General features: G+C 57.4%; 1 protein-coding gene across 15 annotated transcripts in view; it reads right to left on the bottom strand.

Annotated features, from left to right (window-relative positions):
* TNS3 (tensin 3) overlaps positions 1 to 26623 on the bottom strand; it is a 218932-nt gene that overhangs the window by 112203 nt on the left and 80106 nt on the right. For 8 of the 15 annotated variants that reach the window (XM_086697137.1, XM_086697139.1, XM_086697134.1 and 5 more), the window contains 5 exons: positions 9981 to 10033; positions 7835 to 8006; positions 6058 to 6108; positions 4090 to 4212; positions 412 to 476 (listed from right to left, as the gene is read on the bottom strand). In XM_086697137.1, the coding sequence (XP_086553263.1) occupies positions 412 to 476; positions 4090 to 4212; positions 6058 to 6108; positions 7835 to 8006; positions 9981 to 10033 (464 nt within the window). Of the gene's footprint in view, positions 1 to 411; positions 477 to 4089; positions 4213 to 6057; positions 6109 to 7834; positions 8007 to 9980; positions 10034 to 16390; positions 16539 to 16856; positions 16913 to 17291; positions 18149 to 24122; positions 24206 to 24931; positions 26331 to 26623 lie in introns of those variants that run through there. The other 7 variants (XM_086697135.1, XM_086697144.1, XM_086697133.1 and 4 more) reach the window with 7 other exon arrangements.

Raw genomic sequence — 26623 nt, 5'->3', positions numbered from 1 at the left:
GGAGACAGCTCCCCGAGCCTTGGTTTCCCCATCGGTAAAGCGTGAGCGGTGACTGGTTCACCCCCTGGGTTACTCAGGAGGATTGAGGGAGAAAAGACCAACTTGCAAAGTACATTCCAGACGCCAAGGACACGCAAACCGCCATGGCCACTCGTCTTGACAAGGTACAAGGTATCCAGGGAGGCTCTCGCTCTTAAGACAGGTGACGTCCGTCCCTGCTGTTTTCGTCACAGAACGAGGGAGCGCTCACCAGCTGCCTCAAGGCGACGTCGGGGTCAATCAGACACCTGCACGTCCTTCTCAGCAGCGCCAACCACTAGCGGGGCGCTTTCCCCGCCCCGAGGGCCGGCCGAGCCTCCCACCCCGTCCCGGAGCTTCTGACGCCCAGGGCAGCTCGGACGCCCCTCGTACCTGGCCGACACATTGGTGAAGTGCATGTACGACGATATCACCACGCCGATGCGTCCCTTTCCGCCCTGCAGGAGACAAAAAGAGGGGCTCAGTTTCTCTGGACTCACACCGCAGAGACGGAACGCTCGCAGATGACAAAGAGCCCGCTTTGGGGGGGCGGGGTAGCCACCGTCAGCCTCCGCCGGTCCCCGATCTGGAGATGGCAGCATCCAGCGGGCAGGCAGCGTGCACACCGGGTGCCCACGGCAGGTGCCACCTGGGGCATGGGGCAGATCTGCACAGAGGTGGCCGGTCAGCTCGCCATCTCCCACTGGGGACCAGCAGCATGTGCGGGGGGAGGCACGCAACGGGTGTAGACTCGCCTGCAAGTGAGCTGAAGCCCCGCCCCATAGGCCGAGGTTATGAGGGCCGCACATGCAGCCTGGAAAGCCCGGAGGGCAGATGCCAGCGTGCTGGCAGCACCTCACACCTGCCACCGTTTACCCAGCCCTGCCTGGTTACACACAGGGACCGTGGCCCAAGAATGCAGGGGCTCAGTCCGTGACCACAGACACACACAGTCCAGACGCGGCAGCCAGCTGGAACCACGGGCCAACGGGACCCACAGGACTGGGTGTGTGGCAACACCACGGCTGTGACAGGCCGCCTGCCGCCTTCTGGAACATACTGCCACAATCCAGCCCAGCAGTCAGCAAACCACACTCCACCAGCCCCTTCTGCCCACTACCTGTGTCCACACAACCTGCAAGCCCAGGGCTATGTTTCTGAACAGTTGAAGAAGAAGCAAAACTATGACATCTGTGACATGTGACAGTCACCTAAAGGTCAGCTATCACTGTTTGACCCCGGCCATGCCCGTCTGCTTAGGTGCACGAGGGGTATTTCCACCGTCAACGGCAGGTGTGAGCAGTTACGGTCACCCCGCACCCACAAAAGCCCAAAATATTCAGTCTGGGTTTTTCATGAAAAGTCAGCCAACTTGGACGTAGAGGCGCATGAAGCCAAAATGGCAGGGGCACCAGCACGCAGGCCCCCACGTCAGTCCTCGAGAAGAAATGGCCAAGCAGATCCGGTCACAGCTCTGAGGACCCACACCGCGTGGGAATGTCACCCAGGAGCGGGCAGCTCTCTGCCCATGCAAGTCAGGTGCACAGACACACGCCATTTACTGGCACAAACCCACTGCTAGCAAACAGCCCCTCGGGCCGGTGGGGCACTCATGGGACATTCAGGGCCACCGCGCTCGGTCACTCATGGTCTCTGTGGTGCTTGCACGAGACTCCGAAAGGTTCAACTCCACCAGCTGTCTGTCCTCCACAGTTGTCAGAATCACTGACTGCACAAGTTGCTGAAGGTGAGTCCTTTGTACAGACTCAAAACCAGATGCTGTGGGCATGGAAACTTCTAGAAGAACCGTCTGCTCAGTCAGCAGCTAGCAGGTGGTGGGTGGGCAGTGAAGGAGACTAGGGGCAAAACCGTACAACCCCTACCCTTCGCAGCAGACGGGAGAGCGGGGCCGTTGCAGGGCTGACCTGTGTCTGCCCCCCACCCCCCAGGCCAAGCGCCCCAGCTCTGCCCACATTCCCAGCACGTGCAGAAGGAAACACACACCCTGCTGAGCTCTCAGGTTTTGGCCAAGTCCCCAATGTCACCCCTGCTACGATCAAGGTGAACTTCTGTTAACGCCGACATCTAAAGTTCACACTCAGAGGGGACTTCTCTCTCACAGCACGTTTTCTAGAACGCCTCGGGAATGGCTTCCACGCCCCCAGAACGGTGCAAGGTTTTCCAGAACTCTCAAGGTCTAGTGTGCCAGGATCCTCCGGGGGCCCGGCCTGGGAGCCTATGAGCCACAGGGGCATCACCGTCGCTCCACCAAAGTCACCAGGCCACGGCTAACGAAGACCCGTTTGTTTTAATTAACAAGAATTGGTTAAAAATTTAAAAAGCCTATCTTCTTTTGAAGTTTGCAGCAAGACGCAAATTCGGAGAGAAGGTCCTTCCATCTAATGCAATCCTGAAAAGCTCCACTTAGCTTAGTTTTGTAAGAAAACTAGTGGGGGGCCTGGCTGGCTGTTTGATGGAGAAGGAAAATCAAGTTAGAAATGAGAAAAAGCAAGAAAAGCAGAGAAAGAAACGTCGTCCCCGTTCGTGTGCACCTGACAGGCTTTCCTCCAAGCTGGGAGCCACCGCACTCCATGAGGGGGGCCGGGAGGTGTCCCACTGCCCCCAGAACAGGGGGTCTTTGTACCCTGGGGGGAGACTGTACAGAAAGCCCCACACAGCCCGAGGGGGAGGTTCTCTGAAACTAAACTCAATAACGCAATGGATTTTCGTGCAGCTTTGGAACATGAAAAGATCTGAAAAGGAGACATCCCAAGAAGGAAATGTCAACGCTTTCAAGATGCTCTGACGGTCACAGAACACGGTGTATGAGGGACAAGATGGGGAGCAGACCCTTTCCCTCTGGGACCAATGCCCACCCACCGCACCGTCCTTTCCCAAAGCACCTCCCGCATGGAGGGTATGGGCCACGGGCTTCCCCGCTCGGGAAATCCGCTCTCCGTCTGGATGCACTCCACGCCAGCCAGATCCAAGAACCAGGGAATGCAGGGAGGCCGTGCAAAACCAGAGAAGAGAAAAGATCTCAGGTGGTCGGAGGCCAGGCGCAGCCCGGACAGTGCCCCCACGGCCAGCACCCGCCAGCCTGCAAGGGGGTGGCCACGTCCGGTCCCCATCCAGCTGCCGGCCGGGAGACGACCACGTTTGCAACAGCTTCCTGCCCGCAGTTTGGGGGTGGGTACATTACAGCAGGAGTCAGACGACACCTCCAGCCCACTGCTGTCCATCCTAACAGCACCCTTTTCCTTCTCAAAGGGCTTTCTTGGGGCGCCTGGGGGCTCAGTCAGGTAAGTGTCCAACTTCAGCTCAGGTCATGACCTCACGGTTCGTGGGTTCGAGCCCCGCGTTGGACTCTGTGCTGACAGCTTGGAGCCTGGAGTCTGCTTCAGATTCTTCAGGTCTCCCTCTCTCTCTGCCCCTCCCCTGTTCATGCTCTGTCTGTCTGTCTCTCTCTCTCTCTCTCTCTCTCTCAAAAATAAACAATAAAAAAAATTTTTAAAGGGCTTTCTTTCTTTTAAAATGGCGGGAAGATAAAATGGTTCGCTACCATTCCTGCCCTTCATTTGTTTCAAAATGTTCAGCTACGTGTTCAGCAACCCAAGTCCCACAAACTCTGGAGCCAAACTCTGGGAGGGGGGAATGATGGCTCTTCATTTTTTTCTTTTTTTTTTTCTTTTTTTTTTTTTTTAATTTTTTTTTCAACGTTTTTTATTTATTTTTGGGACAGAGAGAGACAGAGCATGAACGGGGGAGGGGCAGAGAGAGAGGGAGACACAGAATCGGAAACAGGCTCCAGGCTCCGAGCCATCAGCCCAGAGCCTGACGCGGGGCTCGAACTCACGGACCGCGAGATCGTGACCTGGCTGAAGTCGGACGCTTAACCGACTACGCCACCCAGGCGCCCCATGGCTCTTCATTTTTAAGGACAAGTGCGCGAACGTGACCACAGAGGCCGATGGACAGCGCCATGGGTGTGACGGGCGGTCTCCAGGCCCCCCGCCCCGCCCCCGGCCTCCCCCACCCTGCCCTCCACCCCAGGTGCGAGGTGGCACTCACCCTGCAGTGGATGACAACCACGTGCTGGGGGTCACTGTTCAGCCAGGACTCCTGCGCCTTGCAGACGGTGCACACCTGGTCCAGGGGTGGCGCATGTAGCTCGGGCCAGCCCACGTCCAGAATCTGCAACGAGACACGGGCCCCGGGGGTCCTCTTGGGGGCTCTGGTGGCACCAGGCACCCCACCACGGCCCTTCTATCTATATTTCATCTAACAGTAAGGAACACTGGGCCGTGTTCCTCTTCTAAAACCTGCTGGGAAGGCCCTGGGGTGGCCCAGTCGGTTGAGCATCTGACTCTTGATTTCGGCTCAGATCATGATCCTAGGGTTATGAGTTCAAGCCCCACGTCAGGCTCTGTGCTGACAGTGTGGAGCCTGCTTGGGATTGATTCTCTCTCCGCCCCCCCCCCACCCTCTGCCCCTCCCCACCTCGTGCACACACGCGTGCACGCCCTCTCTAAAATAAAAAATAATCATGATAAAACTTATTTTAAAAAATTAAAATAAATAAAACCTGCTGGAAATTGTGGCCAGGCTCCTTCACTGGAAAGAAAAACGTGAAGGATTATGTTGCCCCCGTGAGACAACTACTCTGCTTTTTGCAGCTGGGATGGCAATTCTAGAAAGGACTTTCAGAGCCGCTAATGGGGCAGGGCTCGTGGGGAGAGCCAAGGCCCGGTTAGATCTGAAACTGGAGTTCTTGGCCGGAGCTACTGCCAAAAATCCCTCCGGGCAGACGAAAATCGCAGCTTGGGGAAATTCAGGGAGCCTTTCCCCACGCAGCGTGCAGATAACATCTCAGAGAGAGGCCCGCTGGGTGCACTTGGGAGAAACACGGTCCTCAAAGGACAGAAGCGGGCCCACGAAGGAGGAAGCGCCTTGAGCCCCGGCTTCAATCTGGAGCCGGAACAGAGAAGGTCCTCATCGCCTGACACCAACACCAGCACCCGCCCCTGCCCCGCGACGCAAAACACTTTCTATTTTCCTTTTCCTTTCTTGAAGGGGAAGGGAAGGCCGAGCTCCCTTCCCTAGGAGTAACAGAAGTAACATGAAACGATGGAAAATTTCAGAGAAATGCCAGCAAGCTGAAAAATATCACATACCCCCTTCCGCCACTCGGGGGAACAGCTGTAGCATTTAGGTGACGCCCTGAGGTTTTTGTCCACATAGCGGAGACGCTACTGTCTTATCCCAGTGGCTGCAGAACGTTCCCACGCGTGGATCACGTATGCTGTTTACGCCATCACTTACACACGTGAGCAATTTCAAAAATTTCCCCTAAATCTTGACAACTAAGAATAACGGAGGGAGAACGAAACAGGTGGCAGGCAGGAGATCCTGGCAGAGGAGACGCCACACGCGTGTGCACACACGCTTGTGCACACACGTGTGTAAACCCAGGAAAGGCTGAACACAGCCTGCGGATCACGCCAACGTCAACTTCTGGCATCGACATTTTATTACTTATCATTAGTTCCGCCCGGGGGAAGACAGGGGCCGGGACAAGTGGGCTCTCTCTGTATATTTCTGCAACTTCCGGCAAATGTGTACTTCTTTCAGATTAAAGCAGCTGATTTATTTAAAAAAATTTTTTTTTAATGTTTTTATTTATTTTTGGGACAGAGAGAGACAGAGTATGAGCAGGGGAGGGGCAGAGAGAGAGAGAGACACAGAATCCGAAGCAGGCTCCAGGCTCTGAGCTGTCAGTGCAGAGCCTGACGCGGGGCTTGAACCCACGGACTGTGAGATCATGACCTGAGCCGAAGTCGGACACTTAACCGACTGAGCCAAGCAGGCGCCCCTAAAGCAGCTGATTTAAAAATAACCCCCAGATAAGGGCAGTTCCTGATTCCCCTAATGACGTCACATCCCACAAAGGCTTGCCGGGAACAGCTTCCGCACCAGCAGATACGCATCGTGCACGTTTGATTAAACAAAACTCAGAATATAAAGGGTGAAGGTCCGTACCTTTGGGTTAAGCTTCGTGAGGTCATACCTCTTTTCGGAAAGGTTTAACACCTGTGAAGGGGAAGGAACAAGCCATCAGACAACTCAGCATCCTCGGAGGTCAAAGAGGAAACCGCTGGTTTTCACGTTCACCCGCCGCCTGCCTTCGAGGTACCGAAGATGATAAAAGGTGGAATCGTACGTAGGAACGGAGGACAGCTGAGCACAGGGGCCTGTCCAGCTGGTGCGGTTCGCCACCCGCTTTCCTCAGAGCCAAGAGCCCTCCTGCCTGATAAGACCCATCACCCTGGGCAGCCTCGCTCAATGGCCTGCGGGTTCAGTTAGTTATACTGGCTGCACGTCCATCAGAGGATGCAGGTGTAGACGGGGAAGAGATGAGCCCACCCAGGATTCTTAACTCAGATCTGTACCAGACATGCACACGGGTCTTTCTTCAGACATTTCCAAAGGGTCCTAAGGGTCCTTGTCCCAAAACAAGGCAGGGACTGCTGCCCTCACTGTTGGTGGGGGCCAGGGGTAGGCTCTGGCCCTACAGCCGCGTGTCCGGGGCCCAGGGCCCTCCCGGGTCTCAGAGGACACCTGCAGGGGACCAGCCGTGCGCTGACCCCTGGGCCAGGCATCAGGACGGGGCAGACAGTTCCTGCAGGGCCTTGGGGAGAAAGGAAGCCCCTGGGACAAGAGTGTGATGGGACAAGAGTGTGACGCTCTCGGCTAGGACAGGCTTTCCCCTGTCCGCAGCCAGGTCATCACGCCAAGGACTGGCATCCGAGGGACCCAGGAGCCAGGACGGCGCGGCTCCAGCCCGACCCTGACCACTCAGCTCCGGGCCAGCACAGCCTGTGGGAAGCGACGCGGGGTCACCTCCGCTCACCCTGCCTCGTTCGCAGGCAGCAGGCGGCCGATTAGTCATCTGAGACCGATAAGGGCACAATAACGGCCTTGTCGTTTAGAGCGAAGATTAGCTGCTTGGATGGAGATAAGAACAGCGTCGGGGCAGGTGCAGCGGAGGCGTCAGGGGTTGTAATTTAACCCAAGATCACACGGGGCCGCTCCCCTGGGGCTGCCACGGCGCGAACACACAGGGCAAGCCAGGGGATGCGGGAGACGCTGGCCGCGCTTACCCCCAAGCGGGGACTCTCCCCCTCCACAACGTCACACACGTTCCCGGCTGTCGGCAGCAGGGAGAGGCTTAGCCGTATGCAGGGACGCCGACCCCACAGGGGCTGGCGGCCCCCTCCTGACGCTGAGCGCCCAGCGCACCAGGACGGCTGCCCACCACGTGTTCGGGGCAGTGGCCGTGGGCAGGGGACAGCTGCACTTCCCCGGGGACACTCGTGACCTCATGCCACAGCAGGTGGCACGTGGAACAAAAGCCCCAGTGGGAGGGAGCCCCGGGGCATCTCCATGAAGCCAGGCACAGAGTGAGGGACCACAGCCACCCCACAGGCTCAGTGGCCACCCCAAGACTCTCAGTGGTTTCTTCACATTTCAGGAAACTCAGTGTCTTCCCAGTCACAGTGCCCAGTGTTCCCCCACACCATCCCTGCACTCAGTGTCCCCTCTCCTACTCTCCCCGCGCTCAGTGCCCCCCCCCCCCGCACCATCCCTGTGCTCAGTGTCCCCCCCACATCGTCCCCAGGCTCGGTGTCCCCTCCCCACCATCCCCACATTTGGTGTCGCCCCCCACCCTCCCCAGGCTCAGTGTCCCTCCCCCAACATCCCCAGGCTCAGTGTCCCCCCCCACAACCATCCCCGCATTCGGTGTCCCCCCACTCACCAGGTAGTTGTCCCCGTGTTTGGACCTCAGCATGCGCGTCACCTCCTGCAGGTTGTGCAGGTAGGACTCCTCGGAGCAGCTGGCGGGGAAGGACACTGCGATGATGCGCTCAGTGATGTAGGTGAGGTCCAGCTCGCGGCCGTCCTCCATGGCGGGGCTCAGCACCGCGGGCCTAGGAGAGGGGGCCGGTCAGGACGCGGAGGTGCCCACACTGGCTGCTCGCAGGGGAGCCCCGGCGGCAGCCCCCCGGGGGACTGTGTGTCTATTCCAAGTGTGTTTGCATCACAGGAGCCCCTGCCCTGCAGCAGAGGGAGACCCCCAGGGGACGGACTCTGGAGGGAGGAGCCTGGTCCTCACTCCTGGGGGTCAGGATGGCGGGAGCAGAGGCCCCGTGGCGGGTCCTCAGGTCTTCCTGCCCCACCTGGAGACAGGTGTGGGGGCCATGGAGGAGACGCGCTGGGAAGGAGTATGGGTGGCCACCCTACAGGTGCTTCCCCTCGGCCACAGGGGTGGCCGGCTCTACCAGCAGGGCTGCTGTGTGCGGGCTCCTGGGGAGTTGGGGGTGGGAGGGCAGGGGTGCGGAGGCAGGACCACCGACCACAACGGGGCCTACAGAGGGGAGGGCTGCTGAGGCTGGGACGGCACCGTGGGGATCATGTCCCGAGAGCCCTCCCTCCTCATCCTCATGGCAGGGCAGGCCCCCAGAGCTGACGGTGGCCGGGGATGAGGTGTTGGGTCAACCCCAGCGCGGTAAGACCCACAGAAAACCCACAAAGGGACACAGGACAGTCACAGGAAGGTGGTTTTGGTCCACAGCCATCGCTACCAGGAGCTTCGAGCCTTTGTGGCTGCCACCTGTTTATCGACTGCCCCTTTTATAGGTGTTTCTCTCCTAATTTTGGAAAATTCAAAAACCTACAAAAGTTTAACCAACCGCTATGGACCCACCGTCTCACTTCGACATTAACACACGTTTCCCCCCACACCCCCTCGTCCACCACTCCGGCCGCCGTGAAGAAATCCCAGACATTGTTACCACCTCATTTATAAACATTTTAGTATTTCCTTCTGGAAGACAGACGCTTCTTAGGATACCTAAGGTGTTGTTATTATACCCACTGGAAGGAACATCGCCAGATCCAGCATCATGAACTTAGTCATTTAAGTTGATTTATTCAAATCAGGATGCAAAACATCACCAAGATGTTTTTTCTCTGCCTTATGCACATATGGCCGCAAAAGAGTTTTGATGACTTTTAAAAATTAAATCAGGTTTTGGGGCATGTGGGTGGCTCAGTCATTTGAGCATCTGAGTCTTGATTTCATCTCAGGTCATGATCCCAGGGTCGCTGGGTCAAACCCCATGTCAGGCTCTGCACTGAGGATGGAGCCCGCTTAAGATTCTCTCTCTCTCCCTGGGGCGCCTGGGTGGCTCAGTCGCTTGAGCGTCTGACTTCGGCTCAGGTCATGATCTCACAGTTCATGAGTTCAAGCCCTGCATCGGGCTCTGTGCTGATGGCTCAGAGCCTGGAGCCTGCTTCAGATTCTATGTCTCCCTCTCTCTCTGCCCCTCCGCCGCTCACACTCTGACTCTCTCTCTCTCTCTCTCAAAATAAATAAATAAAAAATAAATAAATAAATAAACATTAAAAGATTCTCTCTCTCTCCCTCTGCCTCTGCCCCTCTCCCCAACCCCCAAATAAAATAAAATAAAACAAAACAAAATAAAATAAATCAGGTTTTTAAACACTTATATAAAAAGTAATAACGTGTCTTATCCACCAACCACAGCTCCTGAGAGACTGCCCCACATGGAGCACTGGCCGTGGCCGTCCCAGCAGGCCCTGCCCAGACTCAGGCAGACAGAGCTTGGTGCACCTGCTGGGCTCAACTCTGGAACGCCCCCCAAGTTCACCTGCACAAAGAAGCCAGGGCTGTGCATGGAAACAATCACATTCCCACAATCTGGGCTTCAATGCTGGGAAGGTGCATCCGGGGGGGGTAAAAAAAAAGAGCTTTCTACACCTTGGAACACGACCACAGACACGCATCACCTGGAAACATGACCACAGACTCGAGGAAGACCACACTCAGGCTTCCTGTCGTATCTGGCCTGAGGCAGGGACACCAGGTTCTGAACGCTTACCTGGACGGCCCGGCACGGCAGACAGCAGCAGACGGTGCAGAGCCCCCCGGAGCCTGCAAACAACAAAGCACAGGTCAGTCCCACGCGGTCCACAGCCACCAGCCCACAGAGAAGGAAGGACGGCCACCGTTCTGTGATTTAGTCATTAAGTGGGAAGTCAAACACGGTGACTGCTGGCGCCTCTTACGGCCAGGGAGGGTCTCCAGCACGTCAGGGCCCTATGAATGCAGACCCCCAGCCACATGGTCCACGAACCCCCAGCAGGACAAACCCACCCACGGCACCGGTAAATGCCTGTCCCCTGTATACAGGAGGTGTTTGACCAACGCTCACTAGATCACTACCATTATCATCAGACTGACTCAAACAAAACAAAGCCTGATAATTCTCTATTGCTTCTACTATTTGCTTTTTAAGGTTTGTTCATTTATTTTGAAAGACAGAGACAGAGAGAGAGAGAGAGGGAGAGAGAGAGGGAGAGGGAGAGGGAGGGAGAGGGAGAGAGAGAGAGAGAGAGAGAGAGAGAGAGAGAGAGAGAATCCCAAGCAGGCTCCACACCATCAGCACAGAGCCTGACGTGGGGCTCGATTTCATGAACCTTGAGATCATGACCTGAACCGCAATCAAGAGTTGAACACTTAACCCACTGAGTCACCCAGGCGCCCCAACATCTACCATTTTTTTAAAAAGCCCATCCTGCAGGGAAAAAGCCTCAGGTGTGATGACTTTACAATTTGCAAGATCCTTCCATGTGTGCGTGTGTTAACGTGATCCACAAAGGCCGTGTAGACACGATCTCAGGAGACACGCCCAGCAACTTTGTGAGTAGGAATTACCTCCCACATTTCAAAAGTGGGGAAACCGAGGCTCAAAGAGGTGTGCAAGGCATTGCCGAAGATGGCAGAGGCGGGAGAGCCCGTAAGCCCAGCACGGTGTTCCCGAGTGCCCTTCCTGGGACTCGGCGGCCCCTTCCCGGAGCCTGCCACGTGTCCTGGCCCCGCTCTGCGGATGGAGTGCGCAGTGATGCTGGGAGCGTGTGGCGCAGGAAGCACAGAGTGCCCAGGGAGGCTGTCCGCTGGCTGTCCCTGGCGGACGAGTGCCTCTCGTACGGGTCCCGCCTTACAGACGAGTCCGGGACTGAGCCGGCTCCCTCGGTGCCTGGGACTCTGAGCAGTGTGGACAGCGGCTCCCAGGAGGTCAGGGGGCTGGGCCCACTCTCCCCAAAGCAGCCCTGAGGCCCAGCACTTCCCAGACGGGTCCCAGCCAGCCCCCAGCCCAGGGAATCCCCACCTGCATCCCCTGGCACAGATGGATGGCAGATAGATCGAGGGCAGACACACGACAGGTGCATATACACGATGCGCAGACACATACGTGAAAGGCGGGTCGCTAAACACACACGTGCACACACACACAAAGCGATAGGAAGGCTGGACCGCCTGCCCCTACCCCTAGCCCCACCTGCAGCCGCCCCACGGTGCCAGTTTAGACTGAAGTAATGTGCACGGACTGAAAACCAGACAAGATCCACGCATGTAAGTTTGTAGAGAAAGCACACGTTCCTTGAGGGCAAGGCCCTTCACGCTTTCCAGCCCACACATCACCTAACCGGATGATGGGCCAGAACCACCGCTCACCGCCTGCACCCCCTCCCCCCAGCCCGGTGGTGAGGCCTCCCCCACCCCTCAGGTGCACGGGGAGGTGGGCAGAGCCGCAGGTCAGCGTGGAGGGGCGGGGGTCCCTGCAGTGAGGGGGTCACCTCAAGAGAATGTGTCCCAGGAAGAGCACAGCTGGTGACTGACCATGAAGTAGCTCTATTCTGCATCTTGGGGACAGTGAGGAGACAAGCGTGGCCCGAACAGGTGCATGGAGGGGAAGAGTGGCAGGAGGGGTCCCTAGGACAGATACAAGGCCAGCTTGGGACCCTGTTTCTGGCCCTCTCCCTGAGGGGACGGGGTCCGGGTCCTCTGACCACGTGGCCCCCTGTTCCACCAGCAGCATCCTGTGACAGGCCACAGTGGACTGCGGTCAGAAAGCTCACCACACCTGGTGGGCCACCTGGCTCCCGGTGGGAACCCCCACAGGCAGCCTGGGAAACAGCATCCAGAAAGACCGTGTTGTGTCTAGAATCGCACGTGAAGATGTGATAGCAACTTCTGACACTAAACCCAGGGCTCTTTCGATCCCCTGGCCCTGGTGGCCCAACGGCCCGTGCTGCCGAGCCCGACCCCGGGGCCAGGCCAGCATCAAGGAGGTCGGGAGAGCGAGCCCAGCCCCCACCACAGAGGACAGAGTGGCTGGGACCGAGCCACCTCTGGAAGCCAGCCTCTGAGACTCCACGCGCACCAGACTCCCTCCCTCAGAGGCTACATTTGGAGCCAAGTGGATGACGTGTGGGTGATGGGACCCCGGGTACACAGAGATGGCAGCCCCTTGGGTGCCCACTCTGCTGTGTAGCGGCTAGGAGACTCTACAGAAGGGGCAAGACTTCCCAAAACACGTCACTGGCCAGAAGGGTACCCTCGGGTATGCAGTCTCTGTGCGTCTGTGCTGGAGAGCAAAGAACCAATCTGCTCGTGGGGTTCAAAAGCCGAGCCCCCCTTCAAACACCACAGAGCATTTCACGGCTGAGGAATGACCCAGAAACCAGCTTCCTGGAAATCTACCAAAGAGGAAGGTCCCTTGTGCACCAGAACCCTGCATCTTAACCCCATACAGGAATTGGGAGAAAACCTCTCTGCGGGAAGACCCCAGGCCCCCGGGGCTGCGCTTTGCTCGCAGTGCTTGGCAAGAAGACGCTGCCCACCCACCTTCCCGGGAAGCCTTCTGAGGACACCGCCAGCCACTCTTATCGTTACTGGCCAGAGCGACAGAGATAACACAGGCGATTCCCGAGCTGGCTCCTGGTCCCCACCTGCCTCTGCCCAGCCCCGCCTCCTTCACCCCTGTCTATTTGGCACCCGCTTATCACAGCCCACAACTTCCAAACGCCGGAAGAAACCTGGTGGGAGACGGAGGGGCGGGGCACCGGTGGAATCCGTGGCAAAGGTTACACCTGCAACAGGGGAAGCGCAAGCCCACGCTGCCCCAAAGGCACTGTTTCCGGTGAGGGCCAGGCAGCGCACGTGCTGGGCCCCTAAGCGGTCCTGGGACCCCAACCAAGTCACTGGCCTCCCTGGCCAGCAGTCACTTTGGGTCCAGCACTTGGAAGGCAGAGAGAACGCAGCCCCGGAGCCCAGGACCCTGGCCAGCAGCCAGGCGGGTGCTCCAGCAGGTAACCACTCGATCGCTGCATCTGCCCAGAGGGGCTCTCTTGCCCAACACACTTTTGCAATAATCGATCCTCATTTCTTTTGCTACTGGTGTTACTTCTATGTTTGAAACGCGCTCAGAAGTAGCAACTCTGTAGCTGTGGGATATAAACCCCCAAACCCATCTTGCAGGAGGGGACACCGATCCCCTGTGATATCTGCATGCAGACACAACTGTCTTTTTTAAGAGAGGCAGACAGAGCCCGTGCTCGCTCCGAGTGGGTTACCCCAGGGCCAAAGGCAGGACTGCATGGCTTTTCTTGGGAGAAACTGGTCCAGGCCTTGTCAGGAGACACGGTTCCCCGTGAGACCGCCTTTGTGCTGTCACTCTGCACCCTGCAAACCTGGAAAGGTCCTTCACCTGCTCCGGCCTCAGCCACCCTCCTCGTCTTTCTAGACAGGGGTTCCAGTCCCCACCTCACCTGGGGGCTAGGGCCCACACAGGACGTGCAGGAAACACCTGCTGTCCATATAGGGATCCTGCAGCGCCGGCCCTACAGGACCCAACCCCACGCTCCAGTGTCCCCTCCTACAGGACCCCCCCCCCACAGCCCCTCCTACAAGACCCCGCCCCCCTGCGCCCCCTCCTATAGGACCCCACCCCCAGTGGCTCCTCCTACATGACCCTGCCCACCCACCCCACCCCCCCGCCCTGTCCCACTGGACCCGCCCCCCAGCACCCAGTCTTATAGGGAGCCATTCCCATGACCAGTGGGTAGCACTAGAAAACTGGCCCAAATTTGGGTGACAATGGCCCAAATATGTCTGTGAGACAAAGGCTTTGCCACTAGTAACCCGGCCCCTTTCTAAGCAGATGGCCCGTGGAGGGAAAGCTGGGGTTCCAAGCAGGACCCTGAGCCCCGTCAGCTGTGGGGCCTGATCACTGGTCTTGTCTGGGATCTGATCAGCAGGCTGGCAGGGACCTTCCCCCCTCCCTGGGTACTGCAGGGTCTGCAGCTGTGGGACACCCCAAAGTCAGCGTGGGCAACATCAGAACCAAACCAGGCCAACCCCCAAAACTCTGCCCGTTCACACACCCTGCAGCACCCAAATGTGAACCGTCAGCGCAGAGCCTGGTACTACAAGCACACGTTGTCTCCTACTTTTTCAGACGAAAAGTACAGTCCACACGTGGCACGAGACAGACACCCCGAAGACCTGACTGTTAGATGCACAAAGTCCCGTAGGACCCACAGGGCCCTGCTCTCCCACCTCAAGTGACTGGCGTCCAGGCCAGAAGACAGGACACTCTGGGTCTGAACCGACAGGTTGGATTTCCAACAATCACGTCCCAGCAGCAGAGGACTCGCTCATGGCTTCGAGGAGGGACGCTGGACAAACCTAATGCAGGGGTGAGTCTATACCAAGGACTCCTGGCCACAGAGCACGGAGCACCCCCCACCCCCCCGCCAAGGGCTTCCAGAAGGACCCAGCTTGGGGGCAGGGAGGGCAGTGAGGACACCTAACACCCAGCCAGAAAACAGAGGGAGGACGCAGACAGCGTGCCCCGACACACGTCACCTGGCAGGTAAGCAGCAGGCCACGGCTGGACGACATCACCCCTTCCCGGTGGCTGTGACCAGCCACGTGGGGACGGCCAGCAGGCACCTGGCCAGGGTAGCCACCCAGGCTGTCCCAGAACCGCAGGACCTCCTGCAGATGAGGGCCCTTATCTGTAAAATGGGCTCCTACATCCAGCAGCCTCTCTGCAGGGGTGCTGTGGCGCCACAGCAGGCCCGGCACGATGCACCCTTAGCATCTACGATTTCTGCATGTTGTCTGGGAAACCAGGAAGATGGAGAAGACCTGCCTAATGAGACTCACGAGGTGGATGGTGCCCCCATGTCAGCAAGGAGGGCCTGTCCCCAACGCGGTGGGCTGGCAGGGACACCCCAGGTGGACGGGAGCCTGAGGAGCAGAACTCACAGCCCATCTGTAGGGCTAATGCTGGTGCCGTGTCCCCACATCCCACTGCTGTGAGCCAAGGGCAGGCACCTCCCTCTCTCCACCCCTGCCCCATGGCCCTTCTCTTCCAGTTTTCCCAGCACACTCCACCCTTCCAGCCTCAGGACCTTTGCATATGCCCTGCAGGTCTGGAATGCTCTTCACCCACTTAGGCAAGCCTCACCTGGTTAGCTCCTTTTAATCCTAGACCTCTCAGCTCAGATGTCACCTCCCCACCAAAGCGGCCCCGATCCCTGGCCCTGTTTGTACGTGCCATGATGGCACAGCCCTCAACTGCACAGAAATAAGTTGCCACATGAATTCTCGCCCATGCTGTGCACCCCCCTCCGCCGCCCCAGGTAAAGACCCGCAGAGGCAGTGGCTCCCACCTTCCACCTGGGGACCACGTCCTACCCCAGCAGCTGGCAGAGCACGCAGTTTGTGGGATACAGGAGGGAATAAGCCCACCACCAACCTCCACACGTCCAAGGGATGATCTGGCCATGTTAGAGGCACAGGGATACCGCTCTACATTTCGGTCCTAAATGCCTGTCATGTTTATTCGTAGGATGATAAAGTCAATGCCCCGGGCGGCCTGAACACCCGGTCCCTAAAAGAGCAACAGAATGAAAGGTAGGAAGTGTGTCCGCCTTGGTGAGGTCACAACAGAGGGAATCAATGACTCTGGGGGATACCTGGAAAGAAACTGTCCCTTGCACAGCCACAAGGCGACACGAGGCAAGAACCCGGAACGGGGGGTGGGGGGTTCTGGCGCAGGTGGGAGCTCGCCCTAGCTCCTGCTCAGAGACCGAAGGCTGTGCCCCTGCTGCCCACCTCCCCTCACCCTCTCGGGCTTCAGGATGACCAGCAGAGACCCTCTGCGGCAGGGGTCCCAGCCAGGTGTGGACCGCAGGGAGCCGCGGGGCCTGTGCGCTGCTCCCAGCCGCTCAGACGGCCCTGAAACCCACAGCCACTAACAGTTCCGTAAAAAGGAACAAAAAGGACAGTTGCGTAACCGAAGCCAGATTCACAAGGAAGCAGGGCTCCGGGGCCAGGGGCAGGGAGCAGGCCAGCCGCGCGCGCAGGAAGAAAGCACAGTCCACAGACCAGCGGAAGCACACCGCACAAGGCAAACGGGAAAAGAAAAACGAAAACCTTTTGCAAAGCCAATAACCAGCCACATCCACTGGACAAATCCGAAGGCACGGATTCGTTCACTCGCTGCCCAGCAGGCAGGGTGCAGCAGTCAAGCACTTCCCGGCTGCTTCCCGGGCTGTCCAACCTTGAGAATTTACTCAACCTTCTGTGACTCAGTTTCCACACCTGGAAAGCAGAGGTGTCGGCAGCATTGGGTGAGGAAGCACATGGACAGAGCTAACAACACCAGCTGTGCACCCAGTCGCTGTATGGGGTGCCAGGCGGGGGCTGGCCCCGAAAGCCAGCCTCCCCCAAAAGCCCATATGGACCGCAGTGCCTGGAGAGACCCTCTCACCACCGTGCAGTGGGAGAATCGAGACCTTCCCAAAGCCAGACAGACAGACAGACAGCCACTTCTCCCTTCCACAAGAAGGCCAGAAACAAAGTCATTACCAGGAGCGCCCAGCGTGAACGTCTTTCTTACCGCACTTAAACACAAGCAGCAGTGAGTGTCCAAAAAAAACATAGCAGGCTCGAGTTAGGAAATTAAAAGAAAATCACTCTGCTCCCCACCCCCCCCCCCCCCGCCCCAGCTCCTCTAGGAGCAGCACGGTGTCGCTCCAAGGGAGGTTCTCTCTGAGCCAAGTCTACACCAAGCACTCAGCACTCGGCGGGAAGTAGGCTGCACCATATGGAAGGAAGGCGCCCGTGAAAGCAGAGGGCAAGGAGGAAGGGGGTCCCCAGAAGGGGCAGCCCAGGAAGCCGCCGGCGGGAGAAGCGTCAGACCTGGCGCTACATGGAACTTTTACTGCCCCCTCACAGCAGAGCAAGGACGTGAGCAAACAGAGCAGTGGCACCGGGGAGAAAGCCACTGCCAAGTACACGCGGCCCCACAGATCCCTCCGGGAGCAGAACTCACGGCGCTGCTGAGGGGCCCCGGGACCAGGGCTTCACCTTCAAAAGCAGGCCCCTCTCACCGCCTGGCTCCTTCACCGCTTCGAGTCCCGCGCCCTCTCCCTGCCCGTGGCCTCACAGGGAGCAGGTGGGACAGCGCCCGCCCCGCCGTGGCTGGGGAAGTCTCAAGGGCAGCGGTGCCGGAGCCGCGGGCAGGCCCAGCCCACAGCAGCAGCACGCATGCCTGCACGCCGGGCACCAGCAGCATGCGCCCAGCCCGGGCCCTGCAGGACCCAGGGGAGCAGGACAGGCTCACTGGGCAGGGGCTGCGTCCCTGACGGCAACCTGGCTTCCGGGGGGTCGGGGGGTGGAAATGGGGGCACAGTGAGAGGTCTCCGGTGTCCAAAGCCCTACCCCCACCCTCACCCCCAGAGCAGCTTACTGCACATTCCTGGGTGGGCAGGTCTCGGGCCTGCATCCCGCACCCCACAGGTGCCTGGTGCCCTCCCTCCTCTCTCTGTCCCTTACGTGCACACAAAACCACAATGTGGACACAAACACAGGGTCTGAGTGCGTAGCCGGACCAGAGAGAAGAAGCGGGGTCTCTCCTAACACATGCCCCTCAGGCTCCAAGGCTCCCGGAGACCAAAACAGAGAGAGGGGGGCTGGACATACATCAGACAGTGGGACTACAGCGACTTTTCAGGCACCCAGGCTGTCTGCGCCTGGATCGAACTGGGCCAGTTGTCACTCAGAGCTGGGAGAGGAGGACCCGGAGCAGAGCACACACCCCACGGCCAGGTCTATGCTGGCAACCATTGGCCTGATTTCATTACCAAACGGTCAGGCTCATCCCCTACATTCAGAGGGAGATACAAGCGTGCTCGTTCCGTCTCTCACGTTCCGTCTCTCACGCACGTTTCTTTTATTCTGATCCATTATCTCATAATGAGAACATCTCTCCCTATAAAGAGGACCACGGGAGAGCATAGTGGGTCCGCTGGGCCCCTCCCGACCCCGTCCCTGGCATGAGGGCTGGGGGACACCGGGTCCACACGGGTCTCCTTCCAGCCAGATGCACGGCAGGCCTGGAGCCCACAGGCCGGGGTCTGCCTCAGGTGGCTTGGCTCCTGCAGGCTGGCAGGCCTTCCTGAGAGCAAGCGTGGGGACAGACAGCCGCCCCTTCACCTGTCGGGTCAGCCGACCTGGGAACAGACAGCATCGCTCACTCTTGGGAGCTCCGGCTCCCACCTCTGTGAACCAGGTTGACAAGAGAGGTGTCCCACCCTGGTTGTGAGGATGGGAGAGGCCAGAGGGACACCCGGTCCCCAGGCTGCGCACGGCGGACATCAGCACACTGCACCATCACCGGCCCCGTAAGGGGAGAGAAGGCTCTAGGCCACCTCCCGTGTCGTACAAGTGCGGGATGGGACAGGGAGGCGGTGGGGGAGCTTCCTGTGGGCATGGGTCAGGCATTTATCCCTTACCGCACGGTGACAGAGGACATGCCAAGCCAGGGATCCAACTTTCTCAAAAATGCCCTCAAATTCCCAGCAGGAGCATTTTCAACTGAGGCAGCAACAGCTAGGGAAGTGGCTCACGGAGTGATCCTCCACGGTCGAGGAGCCACGCCGGCCACGCTCTTCCAAAGGCAGGAGGGTCCAGTCATTCATTCTGCAGTTGGAAGCTTTAGCGGCAGGGACCCGAGTCTGCTCCAGGTGTGTCCAGCGGGGCCATGTCCCCATCCGGCCCCGAGGTCCACCAAGGGCAGCCCGGATAACGCCACAGAGACCCTCAGACGCTGACAAATGTGGACCAAGAAGTAGGCCCTCCACACTGCCCTCAGCGGTCCCTGAGGGAAGGCAGCCTAGGGTGCCCACAGAGCCTGCTGAACAGAGACAGCCGACAGTGGAGTCCAGGACATGCTGTCCCTGCCCTGAGAGGGGCACAGCAGGCCTCGGCTTTGGTCACTTATGAATCATCAGGTTTCCGGGATGGCCATCCCGGTGCCTTTGAACACGGGCAGGTGGACCACTTCCTGTGGCCCCATCTGTCCTCATGCATGCCTAAGACAGCCCAGTGAGCGTCCTCCCTGCCAGCACCAGAAACACGCTCCATTAAAATGCACCATCCAGGGGCGCCTGGGTGGCTCAGTCGGTTAAGCGTCCGACTTCAGCTCAGGTCACGATCTCGCGGTCCGCGAGTTCAAGCCCCGTGTCGGGCTCTGGGCTGATGGCTCAGAGCCTGGAGCCTGCTTCCGATTCTGTGCCTCCCTCTCTCTCTGCCCCTCCCCCGTTCATGCTCTGTCTCTCTCTATCTCAAAAATAAATAAACATTAAAAAAAATAAAATAAAATAAAATGCACCATCCACCCGGGCTGGGGCCTCCCGGGCTGCACCACTCGGGATCCTGGTACTGTGCCCACGTGACGAACCGAGCGATCCCCAGAGGGGCTGGATGACAGTCCCACAAGTGCCGGAAAGCAGCAAGAGCATAGGTGACGATGGTCACTGATGGGCCTAGAGACAGGAGCACCGCCCAGCTACAGAAACGGGGTGAGGGGACCTTCAGGAGACTGCCCTGGAGACAGCCAGAAGAGCCCCAGGGAGGGGCCCAGACCACACGGGGACGAGGCAACAGGGGGCCCTGAGGTCAGGGTTTCTGGTGCCTGAACCCAGCCAGAGCATTTCCTGGGTCAGGAGAAGTCCTGCAGAAGTCTCTGAAAAGGGGTGACAAACAGGGTCCTAGATGTGTTCTGAAGAGGTTTTCAGAACCCCTTGCTGGCGGCGTCAGCAAGGTTCACCAAAGGGGGCGCACCTGACCACAGATGGTGCGGGTGGGAACCCAGTGCCACCAGCTGTGTGGATAGGAGTTGCTCCAGCGGGTGCCAAGCGTGCATCCCCCTCCTGTGAGGACAGTGATGGCATCGGGTGACCACTGGAAGCCTCGGTTTCCCCACTTGCCCTCTGGGGCCAGTCACTGAACATGCCTAAGCGTGGAGCCGTCGGATGAGACCCCGCCCAGAGAGAGAGCTCAGCACTGTGCCTGGCAGGCGGTAAGCGCCCATAGCATCAGCTTTATCCATGTTGTAATCTCATCACCGAGGCCCGCCACGGACGCCAGGAGCAGGGGAAGGAGCACAAGGGCTACTGGGGCCAGGGCGACCCAGAGGACCTGAGAGAAGGGTGGGTGCCCACAGGACCTGGTCCCGTGGCTGAGGAGGGGGATGGAAGGGGGTCCAAGGACCAGAGCCGTGGTGCACGTGGGCAAGCCACACCCACAGGACCCACAGTGCACGACCCACAGGCCACGACCCACCTGACACGACAGTATTCCTCCACTTTCATTTAGTTGCTGCTAAATTTTTAACAAGAAATTCTCCAGGAAGATGAGAAAAAAAAGAAAACTGGGTTTGATCGTTCACTAGATCCCTGGTCTATTGTAAAACCATTAAGTCAGGAACAGAGGAAAGGGAGAGCCGCCCAGGGCATGGTTAGGGAGGGGGCACCAAGCTCCCTGCCGCCCCAGGGCCCGCTGTCCCCCCATCTCCACGTGCTCACCAACCCGGAGGTTCTAGGGACCTTGTCTGTTGGGTTTTATGGGGGTTTCATTACAGGAGCATGATTGATGAAATCATCGGCCATTGGTGATTGATCCAACCTGCAGCCCCTCCTCCCGAGACCAGGAGGTGGGGCCGACGGCTCCGCCCCTGTGACCATGTGGGCGGTCTCCCTGCAGCCCCTCCTCCCGAGGTGGGGGGGGGGGGGGAATAGGACCAATAGCCCCGCCCCTGTAACCACGTGGGTGGTCCCCTGCCAGCCCCTCCTCCCGAGGTCAAGGGGTGGGGCTGATAGCCCCTGCAGCCCCTCCTCCCGTGGTGATGGGATAGGACTGATAGCCCCGCCCCTGTAACCACGTGGTTGGTCCCGCTGCAGCCCCTCCTCCCGAGGTCAGGGGGTGGGGCCTAAAGCTCCACCCCTCGTGGGCAGTCTCCCTGCAGCCCCTCCTCCAGGGGTCAGGGGGTGGGGCTCCCGTGGTCAGGGTGTGGCACAGACAGCTCCACCCCTATAACCACGTGGGCGGTCCCCCTGCAGCCCCTCCTCCCGGGGTCAGGGGGTGGGGCCGACAGCTCCGCCCCTGTAACCATGTGGGCGGTCTCCCTAGCCACCACTCCCCACCCTCAGGTGCTTTACCTCCTTAGCACAGTAAGAGCCACCTATCTGCTCCTCCACTTAAGAAACCCCAAGGGTTTGGGGCGCTGTGCTGAAAATGGGGACAAAGACCAAATCTGTATTTCTTACAAATCACAGTATCCAACGTCCCTAAATTAACGGCTGCCCAAAACCAAGCTCAAACTCCATTCCCCTTCATGCTTTCCTACCAGTGAAGATACCAGATTTCCTAATCTTCAGGGAACTTCCTAATTTCCTAATTTCCAGGGAAATTCCTTCAAATGACCACCTGAAATTGCCATTTACCAAGTTACCATTTCAAAAACCATCCCCAAGGTTTTGGGCTCTTCACTGTAAAAGGGCGCCTCTCGCTTCCAGTCGCGTCCAGTTGCTTCCCCAGTGACCCTGGGGAAGTGCCTTCGGTGGGTAAAGCTGGGCTCAAAACCCAGCCTGGTCTCTACAGACAGGACGTTCTTGGCTCAACCGGGCGAGCCAGTCCACTGGGATCCTCGTCTGCGAAAAGGGGAAGGACATTCACCCAGGGTGCTCCCAGCAGCCCATAAACAGGGAAGCTGGCCCAAAACTACCTGCTGCCTTTTCTAACCTGCGCTTGCTTTTGCAGTGAGATCTCCTTTCCGATCGCTCCTCTGACAGCTAAGAGTCAGACGAGTGAGAAGGTGGCACCATCCAATAATCCAGAGAACACAGGTCACATCAGGAGAGTAGTCTCCTTGGATCAACCCCTACCCACAAAACCTACCCACAAAATGGGGTCAACCTACCCAACACATACAGAACGTGACCTGCTGGGCAAGCTTCGTGTGCTTGAGGAATCGTAATTCCTCACTGAAATGCTGTTCCCTCTTGTCCCTGTGAGGAAGTCAAGTTCCCGGCACCAACCCAACCCGACCTGACCAAGGACACAAGGCTCATCCGTGAAAGCCTCAGATCCCCAAGGTCGGTGCCCAGGCCCAGTCTACCCACACAGGCAGACAATGTGACACTCACCTGGACCTTGGCCAAGCACAACTTAAAAATGGTAAGTTTTTAAATGGGGGTCACTTAAAAAATAGTCAAATGGACGGGGCGCCTGGGTGGCTCCATTGGTTGAGTGTCCGACTCTTGATTCAGCTCAGGTCATGACCTCGTAGTTCATGAGTTCAAGCCCTGCTCTGTGCTGAGAGCCTCTCTCTCTCTGCCCCTCCCTGCTCTCGCTCTCTCCAAATAAGTAAATAAACTTTTTTTAAAAATGATAAAATGGGGGCGCCTGGGTGGCTTGGTCGGTTAAGCATCCGACTTCAGCTCAGGTCATGATCTCACGGTCCGTGAGTTCGAGCCCCGTGTCGGGCTCTGTGCTGACAGCTCGGAGCCTGGAGCCTGCTTCCGATTCTGTGTCTCCCTCTCTCTCTGCCCCTCCCCCACTCATGCTCTGTCTCTCTCTGTCTCAAAAATAAATAAACGTTAAAAAAAATTTTTTTTTAAATGATAAAATGGTGACTATTATATTTTCAGAGGTGTCCTCTAAACACAGGGCTTTGATCTGGGAATGCTTCATGGGCCAGTGAGGCCGTTTAGACCAGCTGTGCCTCCCACAATGGTTTTTCTCTCTTTTCTGTACTCAGGAAGGTCATGTGTCCAGCACATGCTGGACCTGAAAGTTTATAATATATGATATAATTAATGCAATGATATAATTAATACAATGTGATAGGATACACAACATATAATATGATATGATATACATGATATACAATACATATATGATAGGATACAATATAGTACATGATATGACATGATATAATCCTCAAATTTTCTCCTACAAAGTAGTTTTCAACAGCTGCATGGCATCCAGCAGGAGCACAATTTCCTCTGTGCCTGAATGTCATTTGGGCCCCAAAATTTGTCACTCGCAAGTGGCACTGTGATCAGCCCCTTACGGTTTACAACTTTTCAGCGTCCTTAGTGGCTGCCTCAGGGTGATCACCCCTCTCTCTCTGCCCCTCCTGGGATTCTCTGTCTCTCTGCGCCTTGCTCACTTATGCTCGCTCACTCTCTCTCTCTCTCTCTCTCTCTCAAAAAACAAAACAAAAAAAGCAAGAAAATGGCAGGTGAGTCTTGGCGGGAGCCATAGTGACAGCCACACGGCAGTTTGCAGATTAGACTTGAGCCCTGTCTTGCCCTCCAAGAACCGAATGAATGAAGTCACTTTCTTTGAGTAAATACCCAGTAGTGCAATTACTGGATCACGTGGTAGTTCCATTTTTAATTTTCGGAGGAACCCCCATACGACTGTCCAGAGCGGCTGCACCAGTCTGCGTTCCCACCAGAAGTGTACGAGGGCTCCCCTTTCTCCGCATCCTCGCCAACACCTGTTCTTTCCTGAGTCATTCATTTTAGCCACGCTGACAGCTGTGAGGTGCTGTCTCATCGTGGTTTTGATCTGCATCTCCCTGATGATGAGTGATGCTGAACATCTTTTCATGTGTCTGTTGGCGTCGGGAGGTCTTCTTTAGCGAAATATCTGTTCAGACCCCTGCCCATTTTTTAATCAAATTATTTGGCGTTTCGGTGATGAGTTGCATTAAGTTCTTCACATATTTTGGATATGCTCCTCTCAATGGATACAGCAAAACAATGATTGGAAGAGCTGTGTGCACCCCTTTGCTTACTGCAGTGTTACTTACACCAGCCAAGATACAGACGCAGCCCAAGTGTCCATCAATAGACGAATGGATATAGGAGACTGTAGTACACACACAATGGAATATTTCTCTGCCATAAAAAAGAGGGACACTTTGCAACAACGTGCATCGAGCTAGAGAGCATTGCGCTAAGGGAAATAAGTCAGACAGAGGAAGACAAATACCGTATGACTTCACTCACTATGTGGCATCTAAAAAGCAAAGCAAATGAACCAACAGAAAGCAGGAACAGACCCATAAATATAGAGAACAAACCGATGGGCTCCAGATGGAAGAGAAAGAGGAGACGCAGGCTTCCGGTTACGGAATGAACAAGTCACAGGGATAGCATAGGGAATACAGTCAATGGTACTGTGATAATGTGGTATCATGACAGGTGGTACCAATGCTTACCACGGTCAGTGCTGTGTGCGTAACATATACAACTGTCCCATCACTACACTATACACCTGAAATCAATATAACCTTGCATGTCAACTCTATGTCTTTTTTTTTTTAATGTTTATGTATTTTTGAGAAAGAGAGAGACACAGTGTGAGCGGTGGGAGGTGCAGAGAGAGACAGAGACAGAGAATCCGAAGCAGGCTCCAAGCTCCGAGCTGTCAGCACAGAGCCCGACGCGGGGCTCGAACTCACAGACCGCAAGATCATGACCTGAGCCCAAGTCAGACGCTTAACCCACTGAGCCACCCAGGCGCCCCTGTCAACTGTATTTCAGTGATAAAAACATTTTTAAGTAATTTAAATAAAGCCATCCCAAGACTGCCCTACTAGCCTTCAGTAATCCTTACCTGGCTGGTCATTCCTTCCGTTCCGGAAGATAGACACGGGCAGTGCAGTGCCTCCGGCTGGGCACCCGGAGCCAGGCCCTTCAATCCTGGACCACATCCCCCATCACCCTGCAGGTGGACCGAGAGCCCACCATGCCGGCCCCCGAGCCTGCCCTGGCCAGATGTACTGGCTGCCGTCACTGCACAAACCGACCACATGTGAGCCTCAGAAGCCAAAGACGTGCTGCTCCTGGAAGGTGGGGATCCGTGTCTGGGCTCCATCGGGCCCGCAGGGCAGCTGCAGGGCGGGGCAGAGCCAGGGCTCGGGTGTGGGTAGGCCGTCCCGTAAGTCTGGTGAAGCTTTCACAACGAACGCTCTGCGGAGGCCGAACGGGGAATTTCAGGGCAGGGGAACCCCAGGCTGTCAGATGGAGACAGAGCCAGACGGGGACGGCTGTCTGTCTCAGACGCAAGTATGTGCTCAAGTGTAGGATTCCGCAAGTCAACAGACATTCTGATCCAGCAACCACCCACAACCCCTGATCGTGTTAAATGGCAGGTCTGACTGTGTGAAGCAAACAGTGCGGGATACACAAGCACCTGTCGCCATCCCGTGTGCATGCCCAGCCCAGAGGCCACCTACGTCCTACCGAGCCGGCACAGCATCCCCTGAGCTGAGGACCCTCCCACCCCCACTGCCCCCAGAGAGAGCAGAGGCCCAGGCCGGGCAGGGGGAGGCACAGGGTTAACGCGCGGCAGGGCTGGGACCCAGGGTCCCAGAGAACCTTTCTGCACAAGGACAGTCTACTTCTCTCTTTCCTAGCACCCCCAAAAAGTCAAGAGAACTGCCCACCCCAGGCGCGAAGGGAGGCAGCAAAAGCGGGCTAGGGTCTGCATTGACAGGCAAGCCAGGGGTACAGGAAGTTCGCAGGTGACGACTTAACAATGGAGCCGTCTGAGGACCCCCGATCACTACCCCATCAGTGCATTCAATTCTTGCTATTCCGGATCATGCTGTCCTACAAAGTCAGCGTGAACACCCGACAGCTCTCCTGGGCCTGGAGTGCTAGACCCTGCAGCACTGCAGGCGGGCATTTTCAACTGGGGGAGCACTAACAGAGAGCACCGACGTGCAAGACCACGTGCACTGAGCATCGCTTGCCGGGGGCAGGTGTTCAGCTGACGAAGCACCTCCCGGGGTCCCCTGAGCTGGGGGGGGGGGGGCAGGCTAGGGGGGCAGCTCCGGCTAGGGGGGCAGCTCCCATGGTCCCCGTCCTGCGTGGGTCCGTGGGTGTCCACAAACGCACAGGGACTGTGGATTCGGGATTACAAACTCATTCCAGCAAGGCTGCAAATCCGCAGACACAAAATCTGCAAATGAGACGGTTCGACCACAGCTGAATCTATGAGAACCCGTAGATGGGGAGTCTTGGACTCACAAAAGAAATAGCAGGAAAATGTCCCCATTTCTTTCCCATTTTTTGTATTGATTTATTGGGGGGGGAGGGACAGAGAGAGAGAGAGAGAGAGAGAGAGACCCAAGCAGGCTCTGTGCTGTCAGCGTGGAGCCCGATGCAGGGCTGGAACTCACAAACCATGAGATCATGACCTGAGCCAAAACCAAGAGTCCCACGCTTAACCGATTGAGCCCCCAAGCGCCCCAAATGTCCCCATTCTAACAGAGTAAATGTTAATCTGACAGAGTAAATCTGA

The sequence above is a fragment of the Puma concolor genome, chromosome A2 (assembly GCF_028749965.1).
Source record: "Puma concolor isolate L17-30 chromosome A2, mPumCon1.1.hap2, whole genome shotgun sequence".
In the NCBI taxonomy this organism is placed as follows: domain Eukaryota; kingdom Metazoa; phylum Chordata; class Mammalia; order Carnivora; family Felidae; genus Puma; species Puma concolor.
Note: the sequence above shows the minus strand (reverse complement) of the source record. Positions and strands in the feature narration are given on the sequence as shown.